This window comes from Rhynchophorus ferrugineus, unplaced genomic scaffold (genome assembly GCF_030347505.1).
Source record: "Rhynchophorus ferrugineus isolate W39M unplaced genomic scaffold, kcgeb_rfMv2 rfM4, whole genome shotgun sequence".
NCBI classification, from domain to species: Eukaryota; Metazoa; Arthropoda; class Insecta; order Coleoptera; family Curculionidae; genus Rhynchophorus; species Rhynchophorus ferrugineus.
In genome coordinates this window covers 43,726,068-43,750,505 of record NW_027472583.1, presented here as the reverse complement: position 1 = coordinate 43,750,505, position 24,438 = coordinate 43,726,068, and the positions used below count along the sequence as shown (strand labels likewise).

At 31.5% G+C, this 24,438-nt stretch overlaps 1 protein-coding gene and 1 long non-coding RNA gene across 2 annotated transcripts in view; one reads left to right on the top strand and one right to left on the bottom strand.

The window, feature by feature from the left end:
- Positions 1-24,438, top strand: part of LOC143195345 (sodium channel protein 60E) — a 301,968-nt gene that overhangs the window by 223,308 nt on the left and 54,222 nt on the right. Inside the window, 6 exon segments of the mRNA XM_076402400.1 lie at positions 1,962-2,170; positions 15,546-15,766; positions 15,823-16,006; positions 19,156-19,378; positions 19,444-19,578; positions 19,631-19,896. Coding sequence (XP_076258515.1) covers positions 1,962-2,170; positions 15,546-15,766; positions 15,823-16,006; positions 19,156-19,378; positions 19,444-19,578; positions 19,631-19,896 — 1,238 coding nt within the window.
- On the bottom strand, positions 786-1,444 carry LOC143195496 (uncharacterized). Its single transcript, XR_013005546.1, has 3 exons — positions 1,264-1,444; positions 978-1,086; positions 786-917 (listed from the first exon to the last, which is right to left on the bottom strand). It is a non-coding gene; the product is annotated as an uncharacterized LOC143195496 (long non-coding RNA).

The window sequence follows — 24,438 nt, the reverse complement described above, 5'->3', positions numbered from 1 at the left end:
ATATTTGAATTTGATTGTTAAAATACAAAAATATCATTTGAAGAAGGCTATTGAATTTAACGTTTCAAAAATATTCATCATATAGTCTATCTAAAGTTATTTTGTACATACGTCATCTAAATTGGTGACGTCGAAACGTCGCAATGTTGCCGTATCAACTGTAAGTTTTAGTTCAGTTTGGCTTTGACATACAACAACATTCTAATATAAATAAAATAATTAAACAAAAATAATTTATTTTAACACTGTAGTAAATCTAATGCAGATACCATCGAAGGGCTTAAAACTATAATTAAGTGCACAGTTATAATAGTTTATAGGTTAGGGTTATGTTTGATTATATTTACATTGAACTCCTTTCCATACCACCTATTAGTTAGAGCTCTAGGCGAGATTGTAGTTGTATCCACCACCTAATTAACAATTGTATATCCAAGTAATATATTTTACATTCATTAGAAAGCATATTTACTTTTATAGTTCTTGTGTCTTTCGGTACAGTGTTTCCTTGTAAAGACACTTTGATATCACTGTATTTCTCCTTCGTTTGTTCTGTTATTACCTGCATACGTCTTTCTTGATAAAGCTCCTTAAACTTCCTAATTCTCTTTAATGTAATTGCCATATCTGCTTTTAATCAAATGCTCATGAATATTCTGAAAAATTAGACACATATCTGTGCACATAAATCTTTTACACTCTACAATAAGATTTCCTACAGTTATCATATATTAATTATATACTCACATTTTCTTTATTCCATTCTCATCACTCTGTCTTAAAAATTGGCAGCATTGAATCATATCATATTCAGAGAGTTTCATTCAAATGAATAAGTAAGCTGTTAATCTCCAACGAGTTCATCCAAACCGAGGTGTTATTAACCATTCCTGTTTTTAGCATGAAGGACAATATATCTGCTATGAAATATTAATAAATGTTATGGCTAATAGAACCTAATCAATTGCTATTCCAACCTTTAACTTTTTCCTTCAACTTTTGTTGTCATAACACTCTTTTTATTATCATCTTGCCATGAGTGACCTTTGGGTTTATTGGTCCCTTTCTGACATATCCATGTCTCATCTAAATACATAAATTAAAATAATAAGTCTACCTTCATTTTATTATATGCTTGTAAAAATTTTATTCCTTTAAAAGCAATATACGGACGTTTAATTTGACCTCTTTGATACTTTTCAGACTAACATTTTCCTTTGAAATAATTGTATTAAATAATGTTCGTATTGAAAAACTACTCACTGTTTTTATATAGATTACATATATGATATGTAATCTCTGATAAAGCTAACATCAAGCTGATCTTGCTTTTGTCACCCGTTTCGTATGAGCACAGTTTTTTTTGGTGAATTCAATATCATATTTTTCATTTTTTGAGATATTTCAGTGACCGTTTCCATACTAATATTCAGTGCAGCTGCAACTCTCTAAAAATATCTTCAATAAAAATTGCAGCAACTTAATATTTAACAGTAAAAATGCTTACCACTCTAACGAATATTACTGGCAATAGGGGGCCTCCATTATCTCGTACGTGTTCAAAGTAACTGACTAGAGACGCAATATGTTCTATCTGGCTTCGGAATTTTCAATCAGAATAATAATAAGCAGCGATCTGAAATGTATCAAAACAAGCAAAGCATTAAAAAACGTTTTCCAATTTATAACCTCTTATCACTATTGTTTTGATGAATTTTGCATACGTTGACACGCTCGAACTTATCAGACAACATTACATCTCTTTTTAGCTAGAATAAAGTAAGAAGGAAAATATTGTCCGATTCTAAAACGAATTTACAAATCGCGGCAGACATTAAATATCTCGATGACGTATGTACAAAAAAACTTATATATTTACTCGCTATCGACAGCTATTAATAATTTCGCTGATATATTTTAATCATGTTCAGTTATAATTTCCATTTTTTTTCTTGTTTCAGACGTTCTGCGTGGTGTCTAAGCGTTTTCGCAAGAACTACATCCACCGTTTCACCGCCACCAACTCGTTCTTTATCTTTAGCCCGTTCAATTCGATCCGGAGGGTATGCATTTATTTAAGCACAAACCAGTATTTCGATTATCTGGTGATGACTACGATTTTGCTCAATTGCGTCTTCCTCGCCATGACGGAAACCATTGAAGAAGCAGAGTAAGTGGACCCTTCGCTGGCCGACGTGTATATGTGTGTGTATACGTAATTGGGAATGCTATTGTCCTTTAGGAAAACCGAGTATATATCTATATCAGTTCTTTGTACATATGCATGTCGAAGAGCTTTCGTCATCAATGTGGTAGTTATATTTTTTACAGCTGATATATAGGTAAGAATTTAATGTATTTCAAAGCAATTTTACCGAGGACAATTTTCTAAATTATTCATAGGTCAGGAGCATCGCCGTGTCATGAAGATACGGCTATTGAATGATCTGAAAAAATAATTGTATTATAAAAAGACTAATAATAATAATGAAATAAAATTTTATATATGCTATTCAACTAAGGTTATCATTTTTTATTGGGTATGGAAAAGGTTTCGGCTCTACCATTAATATTTCTTCGCCATCTACATGTTTCAACAGCATTTTTTTAAAGGAAAGCTTCCGAAAAGCCCACACAAGACGGATATTGGGCCACATAAAAGTGCACGAGAGTTATTCATCCAAAGAGTAGCATCTCCTTTTACTATATTTGTAACCATTGTCCCCTTAAATTAACCATTGTTACACTTAAACGCATACTTAAACACGACACTTACAGTCTATCCAAAATTTGTGTGAACATACGTCATCTAAATTTTTGACGTCAAAACGTCACAATATTGCAGTATTATACCGAGTATATATTACCGAATTTTATTTCAGTTTTGCTTTACATATAACAAAATTCTAGTTTAAATAAAATAATGAAACAAAACTTCTATCAAATATATATATATATATATATATATATATATATATATATATAGTATATTTTAACATTATAATACATTTAGTGCATATATTAGTAAATAATTTAAACTGTTATTAATTATACAGCCACAGCCACAATAATTTATAGATTAGATATGTTTTATTATATTTACATTGAAATCTTTTCTACACCATCCATGAGGTAGAATTCTAAGCGCGTTTTTCTATGTAGTGCCCTCGAGGCCTAATCCACCTAATTAACAATCATATATCCAAGTAATGTATTTTAATCTCATTAGAGAGTATAGAAGAACTAGACCTTTTTACGTCTAGTTCTTTTTCTTTTCTCGTTGTGTGTTTCTTTATCAAGTCATTTTGATATCACTTTGTTTTTTATTTCTTCCGCCACTACCTGTGTACAACAATCTTGATAAAATTAATCACTGAATAATCCCTAATGTATATTACTATATTTACTATTTAATATATCTGTAAAACAGTTGATATTTTTTCTCTCCTTGCACATTTTAACCAAATACTCATGTATATTCTGAACTATTGCTCAGATATCTAATGGACATAAGTCTTTCACACTCTTAGAATGCTAGTTTCTACAATTATCGTATAGTAATTATACAAACACCTTTAATTGTTTCCACTCTCATCGCCCTGTCTTAGAAATAATCAGCATTGAATCACAATCCCATATATAGAAAGTTTCACTCAAGTCAATAACTAAGCTGTACATTTCCAATCTGTCGAACCTTTGTTCACGATTCCCTCATTTCTCAATTTCTTCGATGTGTCTGATCGTGGTCATCCAAACCGAATGTGCTATTAACCTTTCCTGTTAAATGAATTATTAATAAATGTTATGACTAATAAAACCTAATGAATTATTATTCCAACGTTTACCTTTTTCCATTAACTCTAGTAGTCTTAACACTATTTTTATTTCATCTTGCCATGAGCCGTTGGGTATATTGGTTCCATTATAGGTTTTTTGCTTTTATTAAATGCGTTAAAATTATATTCTTTTAAAAGCAATGCCTGGAAGTTCCAAGTGGTCTTCGATACTTTTCATAGTAACAGTTTCTTTTGAAATAATTGTATTAAATTTTGTGCAGCTGCAACACGCTAAAATATTTTCAATAAAAACTGCAGCAAATTAATGTACAGTAAAAATGTTGTAGCAAATGGGGGCCCCCTTATTATCTAGTTCCAGTTCGAAGTAACTAATTATAGAGGCAATCTGTTTTATCTAATAAGCAGCAGTTTAAAATTTAACAAAACAAGCAAAGCGTTAAGACGTAGCCGGTTTATAACATCTTATCACTATTGTTTAGAATAATTTTGCATACATTTGGCAACCGGATGACTTCGATAGGCTGATTCGTTCAGACTGCATTATATCTTTTTTTAACTAGAATAAAATGAGGAGGAATACATTGTCTAATTCTAAAACAAATTTATATATTGCGGCAGGCAACACATTAAACATATTGATGAAGTATGTTCACAGTAACTTTGGATAGACTATAGTTTCGCACACTAACTTTTTAGCATACCAATGCACCAGTATGCCAACATTTACTTACCTCATTTAATACATCATATTACCCATACCTCACCTCATTACATAACTGTTAGTTGCTTACATGAACTGTGATCATTTAAACAGGGATTTATTGAAAGAAATTGGTACAATACATATTAATCAAAATATGTTCAATAATAATGGCTCTATTTTCCACCTTTATACGATACCCTCAGTCCATTTTCGCTCTTTTTCAGTAGATAGCACAGAACCATATACTAGTCAAGTAGTACTGCATCGATTTCAACAAACAGGAATTAGAACGCTATATCTATGGTTATCTATATTTTATGGTTATTCATATTCATGTGGATAGTTCTTCTGAACTAACGCATAGCTTATTGCACCTGGGCTTATCATAGTAGATAGAACATTTCATTGTCAGTCACAATATGCCACTATATATTATTTTTCTCCTAAAATAGTTAGAAATAGCATTTTCACTCAACTCGTTTGGTATCCATTATCTGTTTATCAAACAACAAAAATAATGAATATTGAAAATGTAGTTTTGAATGTTTGTTGATTAGCGACTGTATACACAATTTCAGAACTATCGAATTTCAACCAATAAATATTACCAATCGAAATACGTGCAAGCACCTAAATTTAGATATTCTTTGAATGTAAATCTGTGATCGAACATTATCTAGCTGTCTTACTAAATTCGATTTTAAACGCCATTTATAAAAATATTCGTTCATTACGTTTAAATCATCGGTGAGTGTATTATATCTTGCAAATCGATGATTCCATATTCAGGTCAGTAAATCATGCCCGTATAAGTTGAAAATGGTGAAAGGAACTAGTCCCTGTGAAAATCCATTATTCTGAATAATATCCGTCAGAACTACCATTATAACTATCAAGTAGTAACAACATCATCGGTATAAGTAGTAACAACATGTCAATATCATACTATTCATTCCACGTGCTGTTCCATTTAGTATATACCCCGCAGTGTAACGTCTCTTTTGTAGATCATCCCTCCAGAGTATTTCTTGTAAGGCAATTACGTCTAAACTGTCCTTGCTTCACATTTCCCTCTTAATATTCCTTATTTGTTGAAATACCAAATTCTAAAATCTTCCTTAACATTTAGCGTCAAGTAGCCCTAAAAGAATAATTCTTATTTAACATTTTTGTCACATGCTGGTGATATTGTTCTGTGATAATGGACATGCACATACGGGCCACGTATAGGGCAGGTAAAAAGCGTTTGTTATTAAGAAATTATTGGTGTTTACCCAGATGAGTATGAGCAAATTACCACCTTCCTCCTCCGGCGCTGAAGTTAAATCTTATCGAAATGCAAAAAAGTGTGAGAATGGTCAAATGAATAGTCGAATTTTGAAAATTGACATTGTTACCTCAATATGATGTGGATATTTTGGCAAAAACGATGGAAAATGTTCTAGGGCACGATCGAAAATGTGATGAAACCTAATGTGTATGAATTTATTTTAATCAATGCATTTCTAATCAAAAAAATTACAAGATTCAACTCCAGAGACAGATATTTTAAAGCCATTTTCTACAGTCTACTTATATACAAATAAGAATTCGTAATAAATGCGGTTTCAGAACTTAATAAGATATTTAAATATAATTTCGTCAATATTAGTTCGATCTGACTAGTTAATATATTCTCCAAGGGTGTGTTAGATTTCTTCGGAAACTATCAATGAAATTCTAAAATGCATTGCCACCGTTTTACGTCAATCTGAAAATAGTTAGAAACCTTCACTGGGATTAGGAAATAGACAGTCAAACAGACAATCGACTAACTTGGCAAGAGTCATGAGAAACGTTAGCATTTTTACGAATTCATGTAAATGTCGAAGTGATTCAACCCCTGGACATTACAATCTAGATAGGAAAACTCCAGAGAATAAAACTTTACGACATTTTTCATACTGTTTATCTTATAATTTGCTTTATAAAGAAATAAACAGACAAGAGAGATAACATGATTTTGGGATCATTATATTTGCTTCAATGGTATACCAACTGCTTATCTGCATATATATTTAATACAATATTTTATACTTAGGATATGATACCTAGAAATTGGCCAGAGTATGAAGAGGTTTTTTATGCAACCTATATTTTGTTCTTCAACGTAATAATCTGAATTAACCTTTTTATCTTTATTGTTTCTATCCCAAATTTCAGGAACCGAATAAAAATTGTTATCAAAAATAAGACCAATTATATAAATTATAAAACCGAACTTTTGGAATAAAATATACTATATGCTCTCTTCGACGAATATACAGAATCAATTATGTGTAGAAAAGTTATTTAGATTTGGTTTCATCACATTAGTGATACACCAAAAAATATACCACCACCCAACGCGTATGTCGTTTTTTCTCAATCCCAAAACTCTATTGAAACTTATTCTTTGATTTGTTAATCTCTTTGGTCGGTTTTTCAAATATTATATGTCAAATTGGACTATAATTGGGGTGAAAAAATGCTTTATTTAACAGGTCAATTGAAAAATCCCCGGCCTGACACATAGATGGCGCTACTATAATTAAATGTTTGTTTTTTAGTTAGCCCTAAACTCTCAAAAGATACGTGTGTAAATTTGACAGCTGTTGGATCATTACTTTGTGAATTATAGCATTTTGACTGAAACAACTTGTATTATTGTGAAAGAAATGGATAAAAAGGAATTTCGCATGTTGATAAAATATTGCTTTTTGAAGGAAAAAATACAGTTGAAACAAAAACTTCGTTTGATGCCGAGTTTTTGAACACTGCCCCAGGAATATCAACCATCAAGGATTGGTATGCTAAGTTTAAACGTGGTGAAATGAACACCGAAAAGACGGTGGACACAGTGTATGCCAAAAGAGGTTGTTACCGACGAAAACATATAAAAAATCCACAAAATGATTTTGAATGGCCGTAAATTGAAATTGAATGAAATAGCAGACACTCTAAAAATATCAATTGAACGTGTACATCATATCATTCACGAATATTTGGATATGAGAAAGCTCTGTGCAAAGTACGCGGTACCCCGCTAGCTCACTTTTGACCAAAAACAACGACGAATTGATGATTCGAAGCAGTATTTGAACATGATCAAGCGTAGTAAACCCGAGTTTTTCATCGATATGTGACAATGGATGAAACATAACTCCATCATTTCACTCCGAAGTACAATCGATAGTCATCCGAGTGGACTCGATGGCACACGATGAACCCGCTTCAAAGCGTGGGAAACGCCACAGTCGGCTGGCAAGGTTATGACATCTGTATTTTGGGATGCGCATGGAATAACTTTCATTGACTACCTTTAAAACAGAAGGGCCATCAACAACGACTATTACATAGCGTTATTTTACCATTTGAAGGACTAAATCGCCGAAAAATGGCCACAATTGAAGAAAAAGAATGGATGGCTCAGATCTCAAAATAATGCTCGCTAGAAAGAAATTTTCGTCCAATGAAGACGTGATCGCCAAAACTGAGGCCTGTTTTGAGCAAAGAACAAATAGTACTACAAAAATGGTATCGAAAAGTTGAAGGATTGCTATAATTAGTGTATCACACTTGAAGGGAATTATATTGAATAAAAATACTAATTTTTCCAAAAAAATATGTTTATTATGGTAGGCCGGGGACTTTTCTATTGACTTGTTAATTAACATCATTTTAATTTTCCGTATCAAATCACAACTTTTCTCCATTTGAACAGGTACCATAATTGAATTACCACTTATACTTGCATTTATGAACAAAAATCAACAACTTTACAATAGCATATAGACTTTATTAAATTATTGTTTTCTTCCCAATGGACTATACTGATTTTCATTTCTAATTTTCAATTAAATTTTTCCTAGTTCATTTGTGTTTTGAATCATTTTAAAATCCTAAATATTAAGTGAATACATGTACTTTAATCAGAGATATATATTAGTGAAAATACAAGGTATCAAAGCAAATAACTGTTAACCAACCTATTAAAGTATAAAATTAAATGATCGTGAAATTAGGTTGTTCACGTAGTATAACAGTCATCATAACGCGCATCATGGAACGCTCAAAAACATCTTCGGATTTGACGCATGCGCTTACTGGGCTCCATTTATTTTTGAAACAGAGAATAACTCGAGGTTGGCACATGCGCATCTACAGCTTCATTTACTTACTCCTTTTTTAAATATAATTTTTTTTAAATAAATATACACATATTAATTTAATGTTGAAACTATATATAAGGAGGGAAATAAACATTTTTTTTAAATAACACATTTTATATAAAAAATTATTCAATAAAATTAAACAATAATAATAATAACTTCTATATAACTTTCTATTTTTAGCTATATCTGAATAATTATCATGAACTCCAAGAACCATATAAATAAACATTACCATAAAATAGACCAAAATCGTTTAGATCAAATCCAGCCAATATAGTTAAAACGAAAAATCCACCACTATATATGAAAGCAGTGAAATTGTCCTAAAAATATCCAAATATGATCAACTATGATCGCTACTGCAATTTTTGCTACTATTCTTGATCCACAAACCCTATTAATGAATTGACTACCTCGAGCTTTCAATTACAATATAATATACATTTGCTAGGCTAAAATGAATATATTATCGTACTTTTAAACTGAAAGAAATCTCTACATCATTATTTTTACAAAACAATAACTTATTTACCTCTACTTTTATATAATAATGTATTGTATTTCCTTGGCATTAGATCATTAGGGTGTCGTTAATAGTTTTATATTTTATTAATTTGATCCAAGTCTACTTTTGTTAACACATTTAATTATTTCATAGTATCACTGTATACTGTTCTTACATCTTAGCAAAATGCTGTCCAATTTCTTCTTCTCTGAATTTCACATTCTTCGATTTTGACTCTCAACAAATTCTAGCTACATCTCACCTATAAATTAAAATTTAAATCATTACTAAAATATATTATGCCTTAGAATAATAAATGTCCTATTAAAATAAATGTCTGATTATTACCAGTTACTACAACTTTTGCTAGTATTCTTCATGGACAAATCTCATTAATAACTTGACCACTTCTAACACAACATGAATCATTTTCTTCTCTGTTCTTGTTATCATTAAATATTGGCATATACCTATTCGATGTCGTTGAAAATGATGTGTTATAAATTTGACTGCTAACATCCCCACTCTAAATAAAATTGATGCTGTTTGGATTTTATAACTTTTTTCTATGTTTATAACCTTTAAAAATTTAACCTTACATTCTGCATTTACCGTTATTCTTCCTTATTTTAAAACCAATGTTTGTTAAACTACCAATAATAATACAACAATTTAATTATTATTACTATTACTATTAATACTATTAATGAAGAGTTATTAATGCAAAAAAAAATTAAATATTCTAGATTTTTTTGAAGGTTGGATTTGATCGACTGTACCGATCGGCTCGAAAAGAATATATTGCCATTAGCAAAGGAAGGCAATATATTTTATTCTTTTCTCTATGATTTTTTATGCAGAATAATGAGCATGTACTGAATCCGGAGATATTTGTTAAACAATGCATCATATTTCCTATATCCAGTATTCTAAATAAATCTAATGACGAAACAGATTACTTTTAGAAACTTATGATGATACTGATCTGTCATATCCCAATTATCGATATTGGTTTTAATGATTTAAAACTAATAATTTTGATGACAATGCTAACGCAGCTCAAACCTTCAAAGAGCTTTGTGGCTGCTTAGCAGTTCAGGGTCAACTGTTTCCAAATTTCCACAAGCGATGGGAAAGAAGTTTTCGAGCTAATATCACACAGACTGGTAATAAAAAGTGAACATATTACAAACCCAAGAATAAAAAGACATGGCAGCGATCCTAAATTAATCAATCCTGGTCTTGCTGTGAATATGCTGAGATTAGCCAGGTGTAGTATGTTATAATTTATTAAAAGTAAACAAAACTGTTACTGCAGATATCTATCAGCATCAGTTGAACAGATCACACCACGTACAAACCAGATATAGCGCCTTCTGATCAACACTTCAAATCGACACAGCATGGCATGACTAGCACACGGTTTTGAAATGCTGAAGAAGTGTGAATGAAATATATACGGAATCGCCATGTTGCCAGAAATATGGGAAGAACTTGTAGAAAATGATGGAAAATATTTTTATTTATATATACTGTCCCAAATCTATTAATAATGTCTTTACAATATGAAAAAAAATATCGTTATACATACAAGCACCTAATATTTAATGTTAAATATTGAATGCAGCACTGTAAATTTATTGTATTACACCATAAAGCTCGATAGATTTACATAGTCATTCAAAAAACATTTAAATAAGTTCAGCTCGAAAAGAAAAAGAATTATTGTCATCCTCTAAAGAATGAAAATATTACCCCACCCTTTGTATTCGTCAGATATCGGTTATAGACGAAAGATTTTATTATTCTTATGAATATATCCCAGACTATTGTATAAAAACATATGAATCGAATAAAAACTGTCCCACTTTTTCCTCCAGGGTGTCTTCCATTTTTTTGTCATGCAGGAGGATGCTGTATACTATGAATAAAATATATCAGTAATTTATTTATTATGTAGATCGACAATAGCTTAATTGGGTGTAGCCGAGATCTTATTCCTAAACCCTATATATCGTATATTACTAATAATATTAACAACACTCAAACTACAATTACTGATAAAAATCTAGTTAACCATACAAAACAGATGCTTGATTATTTAACAGTAAAATATTTTGTAACACCGATAAATTCTGTTCGACAAATAACTCACTGAAAAAACGAGAATAAGACATTACGAAACTTTGAGCATAATAATGCAATGCGCTACAAATCTCTAAAATAGGAAGATGGAAATTATATAACAAGCAATGTAGAGAGCTAAGACTCAATACTTTTGAAGTTAAAGTAGTTGGTTGCCAATTCTCAGTAATGTACCAATGACAGTGCAATTATATTACATCATCAAAATTTGTAATATATAAAAAGTAAAATCAGAAAAAGATATTTATTTAATGTCTAACGTCTTTAAACTATAGCAATTATATGTAATTTTTGTGAATAGAGAGTTATTTATAATATATATCTACCAACGTACCATTGTTTGCTTCTGTTGTTGTTTACTAACTGTTAATATTTACTTTTATGTATTTGATATTAAGTTTCACATGGTCGATAGAATGACGAATAACGATAAGATTAACGTGAGTCCTAAAACGGACATAGTCCATCTGACCTGTCACTTTGTAGTAAACCTTGTGTGCAACTAAGTGGTGTCTAATATCTCACGTTCATCCAGAATTTTCTGTTACTGCTCAATATTACTGCTTCTATAAGGTTAATTCTCCTTTCTACTGTATATCCCTGATAATTCGTTTAGATCATTCTCTTATTTTGCTCCTTTCCTTATCAGTTTCCCATACTCTCTTAACCTATTTTAGCCTTAACCTTCTTTCATCCATATGTTTTTATTCCATATGTGCCATTTTTATAATCTTTTAATATTCTCATATTAAGGTGTGTCAGGACTTTCTATAGGTCGTTTTATCTTCATTCTAACATTAGTTTATTATTTTATCCATAAATATTATAAAAAAGTTGCTTGAATTCTAAAACCGCTTGAACTACAACATTGATACTCATTCCACATATTTTTTGAATTATTTTACTCAAATAATTTTATCACTTAATCCTCATATTGTTCCTCCTGTTCCAATATTACCCACAATATTTCCCTCCTTAATTTGTCAAACATCTATCGAATTTATGAATGTGGAACATCTATCGGAATTTCTTCTGTCATTCTTTTAATTTATTATCTACTGCTGTCTTTAAACTATTATTTGTACATAAACCTTCATAGCCGATTATAGAAGACGAATAATTATTGCACTCCATTTTTTGTAAAAATAAGAAGTGCTATTTAACAATCCTGCAGAATTCGTTCTTCTCATCTTCCATTCTAAATTAAATAAAACTCCTACAATACCTTGTCTTATTTTTTTACATTAATATCTTAAATTTATTAATATATATCTGGTATTAATTTACCTTGGCGTGTTTTTGTTCTTTAATTTTCTCAGTACAATCGGTACTTTCTTATTTCTGTCTCTTCTGTACGCTCACCTTTTTTTCTTATTGCTCGACATATCTGTCCTAAATCGGCTCCTACATGCGAATCAATTCCTGAATGTGTTCCCTCCATATTTCCATAATTTTCCCATCGTCAGTAATTATGTCTTCTATCATATGATATATATCTGTTATCATATTATTATTATTATCTACTGTGAGATTTTAAAACTATAAAAGTTTCTGGTTTTTTATACTCTTTGTCTATCCTCTCTCCAAATTGCTTCCATGTTCTCTGATTTAACTCTTGTATATTTTCTTTCAGGTAATTTCCCCAGGTTTTCGTTTTTATTTCTATTTTTGTTAATATTACAAGTTAATTTCGCAGCATAGTTGCCTCTTTTCGGTTATCTTTCTGCTGTTTACATTTACTTCGTTATCAAATTTTCGAGTTAGTATTTCTACATATCTTTTACATATAATCTCGCATTATGACTTGAACCTGCTTATAGTTTCCGAATGTGTACTATTCTTGTTTGACTGCTTGTTATGTAATTTATGCTTATTTAAAACATAAATTCGTAGAAATGGGTATCAATCTTTCATATCTCAATAATTGTAGCTTTACTTACTTCATTCTCTTCATTCATCATTCTTTTTTTTTTCTAATATATCTTAAGGTCTCCTTTTACCAACTATGTGTTTATCTGGACTGGACCTATAGTTTAACCTAGGCTCCGAACCACAGTCCTCAGTATTAAGTCTACCGACTGCCGAGTGACCAACTTTAGAAATCATCCCTGAACACATCCGGTCTTATCCAGCCTGGTTACTGGCGTGACTGGAATCATTTTCCTTGTCGGATTTTACACTCTTGCCTAGAACAACCACAAATTTTAAACAATCCCCATAACACAACATAAATTTACGACCATGCCCCAGCAGGATTTGAACCCGCGGCTGTCGCAACAGTCCATCCTATCGCCTTTGCCACTGCGCCACCAAGCCGGCGCTTTTTTTTTAATTATTAACAGGTTCTATCACTCATATTTTACTATTTTTAACTAACATGTTTTCCATAATACCAATCTATCAACTGCATAATATGATATAGACATCTCTTATAAAATATCCATACTATATTCAGCGTATTAAGCGTAGACATTTATATCTTTTAATAGCTGAAGTTCAAAATCTGAGACACAGGATAATAATTTCAGTACGCTGTATAAAGCCAAGCGACTCTTACATTGGGCACTAACAAATCAATAGATTTCATAAATCGTCAATGATTAATAACCCCGTAGAGCGTTAATCGGGAGCTGAGTACATGGTTCGAAGCCTACGTTAAATGACTGGAAGTATTAATCACTAAATATTTCAAAAATATTCGTACAACAAACAAGCATATGAATATATCCTATCTAACATGATTATTAAATAACATCTACAATGAAACGAAGGATAAAAACAATGAAACAGTAAAAGATATTTTTATATTCAGTTCAGGCATAAGAATGACTTGATAAGTAACAATGATATACAGTATCTAAGCAAGTCTGTAAGATAAACACTAGATGTTTTCAACACATAATGAAATTTACAGAGTTTTCGAAAGGTTTAATTCTTTAAAAAACTCAAAATTAATTGTAGAATTATCAAGATTAATATATGAGCACTATATGAGATATCAAAACCAAAATAGCAATCAGCTAAATTCACACATTTACGACTATAAAATACAAATATTAAATTATTTCAAAGAGTAGAATTTGATAACAAAGTTGCATGAATTGTACATATAGGAGGGTTGCCATTTATCTTCCTAACCTTAGTAGTACTGGTTAGCAATATAAGTGTTTACAGGCGCCCTCTGACATTTATACTGGAATTTTGGTATTATTGACCTTCTTCAACGGTATATCTATAGACTTAATTATTTAAATGGCGATATAACGTCATCCTACAGCTCTGTAAATACTGTCATCTGTAATACCGTAAGATTGAAGCATCCTTGAATATTAGAATGACAAATAATAATATATTTTACAGTCATTTAGCGCAAGAAAGAATTATTTGGGTTAGATTTCGCATAATTTGTTAAAAATGACTCATCGATTGGTTCAAAGAAATATTAGGATATGTATATTCAAGGACCGTCAAAATATGTGCTTAACAACTACATAGGTGACGAATCATGAATATATACTTATGATCCCTAAACAAGATAGAAATCAGCTGATCTTCTAAGACGAGTCAAACCCAATAAAATTTATTCATGAACGAAGCACATGTTAACTATTTCTTCTGCATTACCAGTCTCGTAGCGATAGTGGCTTTAGAGTAACATCGAACGGTCAACTCTGAACAGTACACAACCATTTGTTGATCAGAAGTCTGCTATGATGCGAAATTGATTTTCACGTAGGATATTTCAACAAACAATAAATATATATTACTTTATTATTGGGTAAAAAATATAAATGTAACCCTCGAACTATTTGTAGAGGCATAGGCTAGCTTTTGGCTATTATTATTTATTCGCAAATCTGAAAAGACTAAAGAACATATTTTCTTTATTTCATTATGTTTTAATACTTTGTAATCATACAATACATATGTTAATTATTTACTAGTTGATATTCTTTTATTTTTTTAATTTACTTTTTTTAGAATTATTTGAACAAAATCCAAAAATTTTATATTAAAAAACTTAATAATTATATTATAAACATAAAAGTAATCGGACAAACCATGCATGGTTGACTATATATCTGTAAAAATTGAATGGAACCCCCATCGTGTATAACATCAATCTATTTTAGACATTTCTGTGTATCTCATCTCACCATCAAGCTCACCCTGAACTCATTACTGATTCTCATTTGTTTCAGGTATATTTTTTTAGGAATATATACCCTCGAAATGATCATAAAGACGATCGCTAAAGGCTTCATCCTGAACAAGTACACATATCTTCGAAATCCGTGGAATTGGCTCGACTTTGTGGTCATCACCAGCGGGTACGCCACCATCGGAATGGAGGGCGCGAATTTAGCTGGACTGCGGACGTTCAGAGTACTGAGGGCTTTAAAAACAATCTCGATTTTACCTGGTAAGTAAATAATCGGCAATGATGACGGTAAATGGTATTGTTTTTGATTTGTACAGGTTTAAAGACCATCATCAACGCCTTATTGCATTCGTTTAAACAACTGGCGGAAGTAATGACGCTGACGATCTTCTGCCTGATGGTTTTCGCCCTTTTTGCCCTACAAGTCTATAAGGGTGAACTCAGAAACAAATGCGTGCTCAAGATGGATGATAAAAACGCTTCGTATGAAGTTTGGTACAAGTAAGGATAACTTTCATTAATTTTTTGGTTTATCTAAAAATTGATTTTGACGGTTGAAAACGTATTATTTGTAAACTTAAAGCCTTATTGAAAATATATAATATATAAATATATATATATATATATATATATATATATATATATATATATATATATATATATTTATACATTATATATAAATATATATATATATATATATATATATATATATATATATATATATATTTATATATTATATATAAATATATAATATAAATATATATATACATATATATATATATATATATAAATATATATATATATATATATATATATATATATATATATATATATATATATACTATTACAGGGTGTCCCAAAAAACTACATAAAATATTTTAAGTTATAATTTTAATAAATAGAATTTAGCAAAACAACAATGAATTGTTATAACATAGACCTTTAGCAAAAACATATCCAGCCGGTTTCGAAGTGGCCTCCTTCCGTGGCGATACACAGGTTTGGTATGGTTTGGTTTGATATGAAAGGTAAAATGTTCGGCAATAAACCGCAGGTCAACTATAGGTCCCATTCCCAATGCATCTACGACGCGATTACTTCAGCTACTCTAAACTCCTGTGTGTTATCATGTGTGAGAAACTGAACTTTGTAAAACTTCTACGCCTTGAGTTTGAGTTGCTTTTTGGCTATTCGATGAATCGTACCGACTTCTTATATTAGTCTAACGGGCGACTTTTCTCATGAACACCGACCATCATAACCAAGCTCTTTTAAATACTAAATGCGCGATAAACAGTCTATTGCGTAATATTGAGGAAGCGTTATCTACGTTTATCTGAGATCCTAAAAACACGACAAAATGAGTTTAATACATGGAGAATCCGATTAAACCAGAATTAATTTATTACAGTAGCAGATCAACTCAAAAGTCCTCGGCCTATCATAGTAAAACCCATTCTTTTGGCAATATATTTTGGAAAAATTAGTTTTTTTATTAAACATAATTTCCTTGAAGGGTGATACATTGATTATATCGACCCTCCAACTTTTCGATACCATTTTTGTAGAACGATTTGTCCTTTGCTTCAGAATAGGCCTCAGTTTCGCCGATCACCTCTTCATTCGATGAAAATGTCTTCCCAGCAACCATTCTTTTGAAATCTGAGGACAGGAAATAGTCGCTGGGGGTCAGATCTGGAGCATATGGTGGATGAGCAATTCGAAGCCCAATTCATAAATTTTTGCCATCGTTTTCATTGACTTGTGACACGGTCCAATGTCTTGGTGAAGCAGCACTTTATTTTTGTTCAAATGCGGCCTTTTTTTCATCGTTCAAACGGTCCAATGACGGTATGTAACAGTCGCTGTTGATTGTCCTTCTTTTTTCAAGTTAATCAATAAAAATTATTCCATGAGCATCCCAGAATACAGGCGCCATTAGTTTTTTTTATTCAACATAATTCCCTTCAAGGGTAATACTTCACTGATTATAGCGACCATCCAACTTTTCGATACCATTTTTGTAGTACTATTTGTCATTTGCTTCAAAATAAGCGTCAGTTTCGTCGATCACCTTTTGACATCTGAGAACAGGAAATAGTCGCTGGGGGTCAGATCTGGAGAATATGGTGGATGAGGAAGCAATTCGAAACCCATTTCATGGATTTTTGCCATCGTTTTCACTGACTTGTGACACGGTGTACAATTTTGGTGAAGCAGTACCTCCTTTTTCTTCAAATGCGGCCGTTTTTCGGCCATTTCGTCTTTCAAACGGTCCAATAACGCTATGTAATAGTTGCTGTTGATAGTTCTTCCTTTTCAAGGAAGTCAATGAAAATTATTCCTGCCAGCCGACTGTTGCGTTTTCCTGCGCTTTGGAGCGGGTTCATCGTATGCAGTCCACTCGGATGAGTGCCGATTGGACTTCGGAGTGAAATAATGGAGCCATGTTTCAACTATTGTCACATATCGACGCAAAAACTCGGGCTTGATCATATTTGAATTACGCTTGATCATATTTAAGTACAGCTCCGAATCATCAACTCGTCGTTGTTTTTGGTCCAAAGTGAGCTCGCGCGGCACTCACTTTGCACAGAGCTTTCTTATATCCACATATTCGTGAATGATATGATATACACGTTTAGTTGTTACCTTTAGAGTGTCTGCTATTTCACTCAATTTCAATTTACGGTCATCCAAAATCATTTTGTGGATTCTTTTAATGTTTTCGTCGGTAACAACCTCTTTTGGGCGTCCACTGCGTTCACCGTCTTGGTGCTCATTTCACCACGTCTAAACCTAGCATACCAATCCTTGATGGTTGATTTTCCTGGGGCAGTGTCCGGAAACTCGTCTGTCTCTCCTGAAATAGAAATAGAATCTGTCCTGATATAGAAAAAAGGGAATAAAAAATAGTACATGAAATAAGTTAATATAAATTGCAACACAAATGAGAATAGGCATGAGAATTAGATAGATGAAATAGATATGGTAAATAGAATATGAAATTCCCTTACGAGGAAACCAAAAAGCAAATTAAAATAACGCATATCACAAAATTAAAGATAATTGAAATATTGAATAATAAGAAATTAAAAAAAAAGATATTTAGAAGAACGAAAACTGCTGATATAATAAAATGATTACGAAGCACAAAATTTATCATAAACTGAGAAGTGTAGAAATTGAAGAAACTATAGAGAAAAAATTAAGGAAAAAATTAAAGAAATTGAAAAATTTCAGAGAAAATAGAAAGGAAGCTTAAAACAAATATCGCCATTGAAAACATGCATAAAACAAAAAAGATAAAATAATCATATTGAACAACATATTCATTAATTGAGAGAGGTTTTCCGAGAAACAAATAAAATATGCAAGAACGAGCTCAAAATCGAATACGCTAGGAAAGAAAAAGTTTGATGAAGGATCACAACAAGTCAGGAGAGCGAGAGACTACTCTATTTCAAAAGATTTTAGAAGCAAGAATATTTCTGAAAGGAGCACTTTCAAGCGATTCATTCATTCAGTGACAGAACTCATATGAATTTCCAATTTAATATATTATAGTATAACCATTTACACCATTTTTGTAAAACCCTTAAAATTATTTTTGGTAGCATTCACTAATTATCACATATTTATTTACAAAGCTGGACCAGGGACCCAAACAACTGGATTTGGCATAACACTAGTGAAGAACCAATGCTATGCGGGAATGTAACAGGTTCCAGACATTGTCCTATCACTCACACTTGCCTGTGTGTCGGAGAAAACCCCAATCACGGTTACACCAGCTTCGATAACTTTCTCTGGTCCATGTTGACAACTTTCCAGCTAATCACCCTCGACTATTGGGAAAATGTCTATAATATGGTAAGAAATTAAATGTTTCTCAGTCGTTCATCAACTACACTGCGTCATTATTCTAAACTCGTCAGGTTTTGGCGTCTTGCGGTCCAATCAGTGTATCCTTCTTCACGGTGGTGGTGTTTTTCGGTTCGTTCTACCTAATAAACTTGATGCTGGCCGTCGTGGCGCTCAGTTACGAGGAAGAGGCGGAAATAACCCAAGAGGTACGTAAATAATTCAACAGATTCCGAACCCTCGACTAATAAATTCAATCAGGAACGGAAAAAGGAACTGGTGGATCATCGAGAGGACTCGACATTCAGCTTCGATCCAACGGTGCTGAACGTTAAGCGACTCTCGCGGCACAAAATTAAGAAAATCGACGCTCGAAAAGGTGTGTTGTTATCGTCGTATAGTCGAAAGAAAACAAGAAGGCGGAAACGGAACAGGAACCAGCCGAATCCGAAGGCGACAGGTCAGGAAACGCCAGGTAAAACGGATGGGGAATCGACAGCGAAAAGCTCTCCGAAGAAAAGCGTACGGTAAGGGTTCGATTTTATATAATAATAGGTTGAAATAGGGTAGATAAGTTTGTTTTTCGTAATATTTAGAAAGAAACTGAACACTGAACAGACACTGATAATACATTAGATTATTATTTGAACATGTTTATATTTCCTTCTTACTACTTTTTTACTAAGTATTTTATGAAGTTGTTTTTAAACTTTCACCTTTAAAGCATCTATCTAGCATCTAAAACAGAACTTTAGAAGTTGGAGTATGAGAATAAAGTCGCAACTGTTGAGGACAGAAAGATTTTAAGTTCCAGAATTAATGTAAAAAATATGTTATCCAAACAAGACTTAATTGCGATATCAATATATTTTTTAGTCGTATATTACAAAATCTAATGAGTAAGAAAGATGTTCTATATCTATAATTTTATGTTTCCTTAAACACTTAAGGATTACCAACGATACGCTATTCCATTCTTTTCATTTTATAGAAAACTACAGTCAAACCATTATCAACATTTAATAATAACTCTTCATACTCTCTTCAATAATATACACGAGCGCAGTGGTAAAAGCGACAAGATAGTCGCGGGTTCGAATCCTTCTGGGACATGGTCGCGAATTTGTAATTGTTTAATATTTGTGATTGTCCTAGACAATAGTGTAAAATCAGACAATGAAAATAATCCTAGTCACGCCAGTAACCAGGCTAGGTAAGACCGGATATCTTCTGGGATGATTTCTAAGCTGGTCACTCGCCAGTCGGTAGGCTTAATGCCAAGGACCGTGGTTCGGGGCCCATGATAAACTGTAGGTCCAGTCCAGATAAACCCCTAGTTGGTAATAGAAGATTTTAAAATATATTTTAAAAAATATACACGCCCATATTCTTTTTAACTATCAAAACTATCAAATGAATGAACTATCAAAAAATCATTATGAAATATAATTTCACTAATAATAGTGAAAGTAGTTGTTATTACTTTTTTATCTCACGATACCATCAGTTCCGAAGAATTTCTCACGCCCAATATTGAAAATGGCTTAAATTAAAAAAGAGCTATAATCTATTCAAAACAGCAACGACCCCACGTAATCTGAATTGGCATTGTAATGTCGCCGCATCAACACTGAGTTTTAGTACATTTTGACTTTGACCTATAACAAAATTCTAATCTTCATAAAATAATGAAACAAAAATGTTATGTAATATAATGCATATTTTATCGAAGAATTTAAAACTACAATTAATTATACAGCCACAATAATGTATAGGTTAGAGTTGTTTTATTATATTTACATTGAACTTTTTTCCACACTAGTATAGTATAGGTAGTTTTTTTAGTTTTTTTAGAGTTTTTTTATGTAGCACTATCCCACGATGTATATCTGAGTAATGTATCATACTTTCATTAGAGAGCATATTTGCCTTTTACGCTTAGTTCTTGTTTCCTCCGATGCAATGGTTCCTTATAAAGCATTTCGATATTACTGTAATTCTCCTTAGTTTGTTCTGTTACTACCTGTATACATCTTTCTTAATAAAACTACATTTAATCACTGTATTCTCCTTAATACAATTGCCATATCTGCAAAACAATTAGTATTATTTCTCTTCTCATACATTTAAAATAAACGTTCATGTATATCCTGAATAATAACACACATGCACATAAAGCTTTCAAATTCAATAATACAATTAAATATTTCATTACATTTACCGAGTAACAAATTGAAATAATTCGTTATATAACATGAGTTCTTCAAAACTTATTTGTTGAACTTTAAGCCATTTCTTAATAGCAACCTTTGTTGATACATTTGTTTGGATCTTCTCCACCAATGTACTAAAATATAATGCATTGTTTATAACTATCACTGATGGTTCCTTCAAATTCTTTAAAAGCTGATTTTCAATCTACTGCAAAAACAAGTTATGTTTGGACTCTTGGACTTAGAGGAAAACACCAATTGTGCACCAGGAATAAAACCATCTCTATTTGCAACATGAAGAACTATATGTTTGCAATGAACTATAAATAAATATTACAAGTAATAAAACCTAATCAATACTTATTCCAACATTTACCTTTTTCCGTCAACTTTTGTTGTTTTTACACTATATTTATTATCAACTTGCCATGAGTGACCCAATGTACCATTCTGAAATATCCATACCTCTATCTATTCTCTCATAATAATTCTTCCTGGATATTGTTATATGTTTTTAAAAATAGTATTCCTTTATAAGCAATGTCTGGAAGTTCCATTAAACCCCTTCGTGGTTATCTTTACACCACTTAAATCCTATATTACCCAACAGTGTGTGAAGGGATGTTCTACATCCCTCATATAGCTGCATATCTTTCAGCTTTTTATAGGTTACGTTCCAGACTAATAATTTTCTCTGAAATAATTTTATTAAATTATGTGTCGATTGAAAAAACTACTTTTAAAATACTGTTTTTATACATTTCGTATATTTGATCTCTGATAGAGCTAACATCAAGCTTATCCTACCGACTGCGCCATTTGTATTTTATGAAAGGGTTTTAATCATAAAAACTATTAATTTACTTTAAAAACTAAATTATTCAAGGAAAGAAGAGGCGACTTGTTGAACAACGTTACAAACCGACACTGAGGATAAAACCAGACCAACCCATCTCACTCGTTCACCATTCGGATAGCTAAAAAAAAAGTGACGATCGGATAACATACATGCCTAATAGTATCTTATACAATATATAAATAGGTAGCATTTGGTTACTTAATTGAGTAATTAGTATTGTTATATATCCTGTGTTTAGTTGTCCAAAGTATTTTTAAAATACAACATATTTGTTTTCCCAACATCACTACGGAACTAAACATTTAAACTGTTTTAAAACCGAACTTGAACTGAAAGGGAATTCGGAACTAAAACTGTTTTGAACCATTTTCATAAGACGAGATATCGAAAACAACTCGACACTTGAATTTCGAATGATATTAAACGAAGGCGATACTAATCATCAGCTGCTCGAATCTGACTAAACTATAAATTTGACGTTCAACTGGCAAAAACTAATTCGATTAAAGCGCGTGATTCAAAAAAACAAAATAGTGTTTTTCACTATAACAGTGCAATGATAGTCTGATTGTTTTGACTGTTGTAATGGCAAAAGTGTACTTTTCCAGATATATATTTAAAGAATAATAATAAAATTAAATTCATTTTTTCCCAAACCATTATTCACATAATTGATATACAATTGATATATCAGATATTAGGACATGCTGAACAAATAACGTGTATAGTCTACCAAAAGGATCTGTGAACCTACATCATCTCAATTTATGACGTCAAACCGTATCTGTCGCATCAAATCTGAGTTTTAATTTGTTTTGTCTTTAATCTATAACAAAATTATAATTAAAATAAAGTAATGAAACAAAAATTTTACCAAATATAGTTTATTTTAACATTATAGTACATCTAATGCATATATGATCGAAGGACTTAAACTACACTCAATTATACAACCACAATAGTTTATAGGTTAGAGTTGTTTTATTATATTTACATTAAACTTTTTGCCACCCCACCCATGAGGTAGAGTTCTAGGCACGATTTTTTATGTAGTGGTATCTCCTGGAGGCCTAATCCTCCTAATTCAGAAGTATTTATCCAAGTAATATATTTTACTTCCATTAAAGAGCATATTTACCTTTTTACGTTTAGTTCTTGTTACTTTCGATAGTGTGTTTCTTTGTCAATGCATTTTAATATCACAGTATTTTTGTTTCTTCTGTTACTGCCTGTGTACACCATTATTGATAAAATTAATCACTGAATTCTCTCTAATGCATTTACCATATCTAAAAATCAGTTCGTATTCATCCTCTCTAAATATATTCTAACCTGATGCTCATCTATAATTCTTAACAACACAATTTACTATACAACTTCCTACAGTTATTGTATATTAATTATTTTACTCACCTTTAGTTGTTGCCATGAGTACCATACTGAAACATCCATATCTCAATTAATTACACAAATTGAAGTCTTCCTCAATTTTATTATATGCTTTTAAATATTGTATTCTTTTAAAAGCAATGTCCATACGTTCTATTAGACCTCTTCGTAGGTTATCTTTACACTATTTAAATCCTATATTACCTAGCAGTGTACAAGGAGAAGTCCTACATGCCTCAAAAACCATATATCATAGCTCTAAGCTATCTATGGATAGTTTCACACAATTTCCTCTAAAATAATTGTATTAAGTTATGTTAATATGGAATAAACTGCATTTCATATATTTCATTTCTAATAGAGCTAAGAGGCTGATCTTGATTCGTCACTCGCTTCGTATGAGGACCGTGTTTTTTTTTTCGGTGAATCCAAGATGATATTTTTCATTTTTTGAGATGTTTGAATGACCGCGACCATACTAATATACAGTGCAGTTGCAACACGTTTCAAAATAAACACGTTAACAAAAATATATTCAATAAAAACTGCAAAACAATGCTTACGCCTCTAACGAATTTTATGGCAACCCTTCATTATCTATCTCCTGC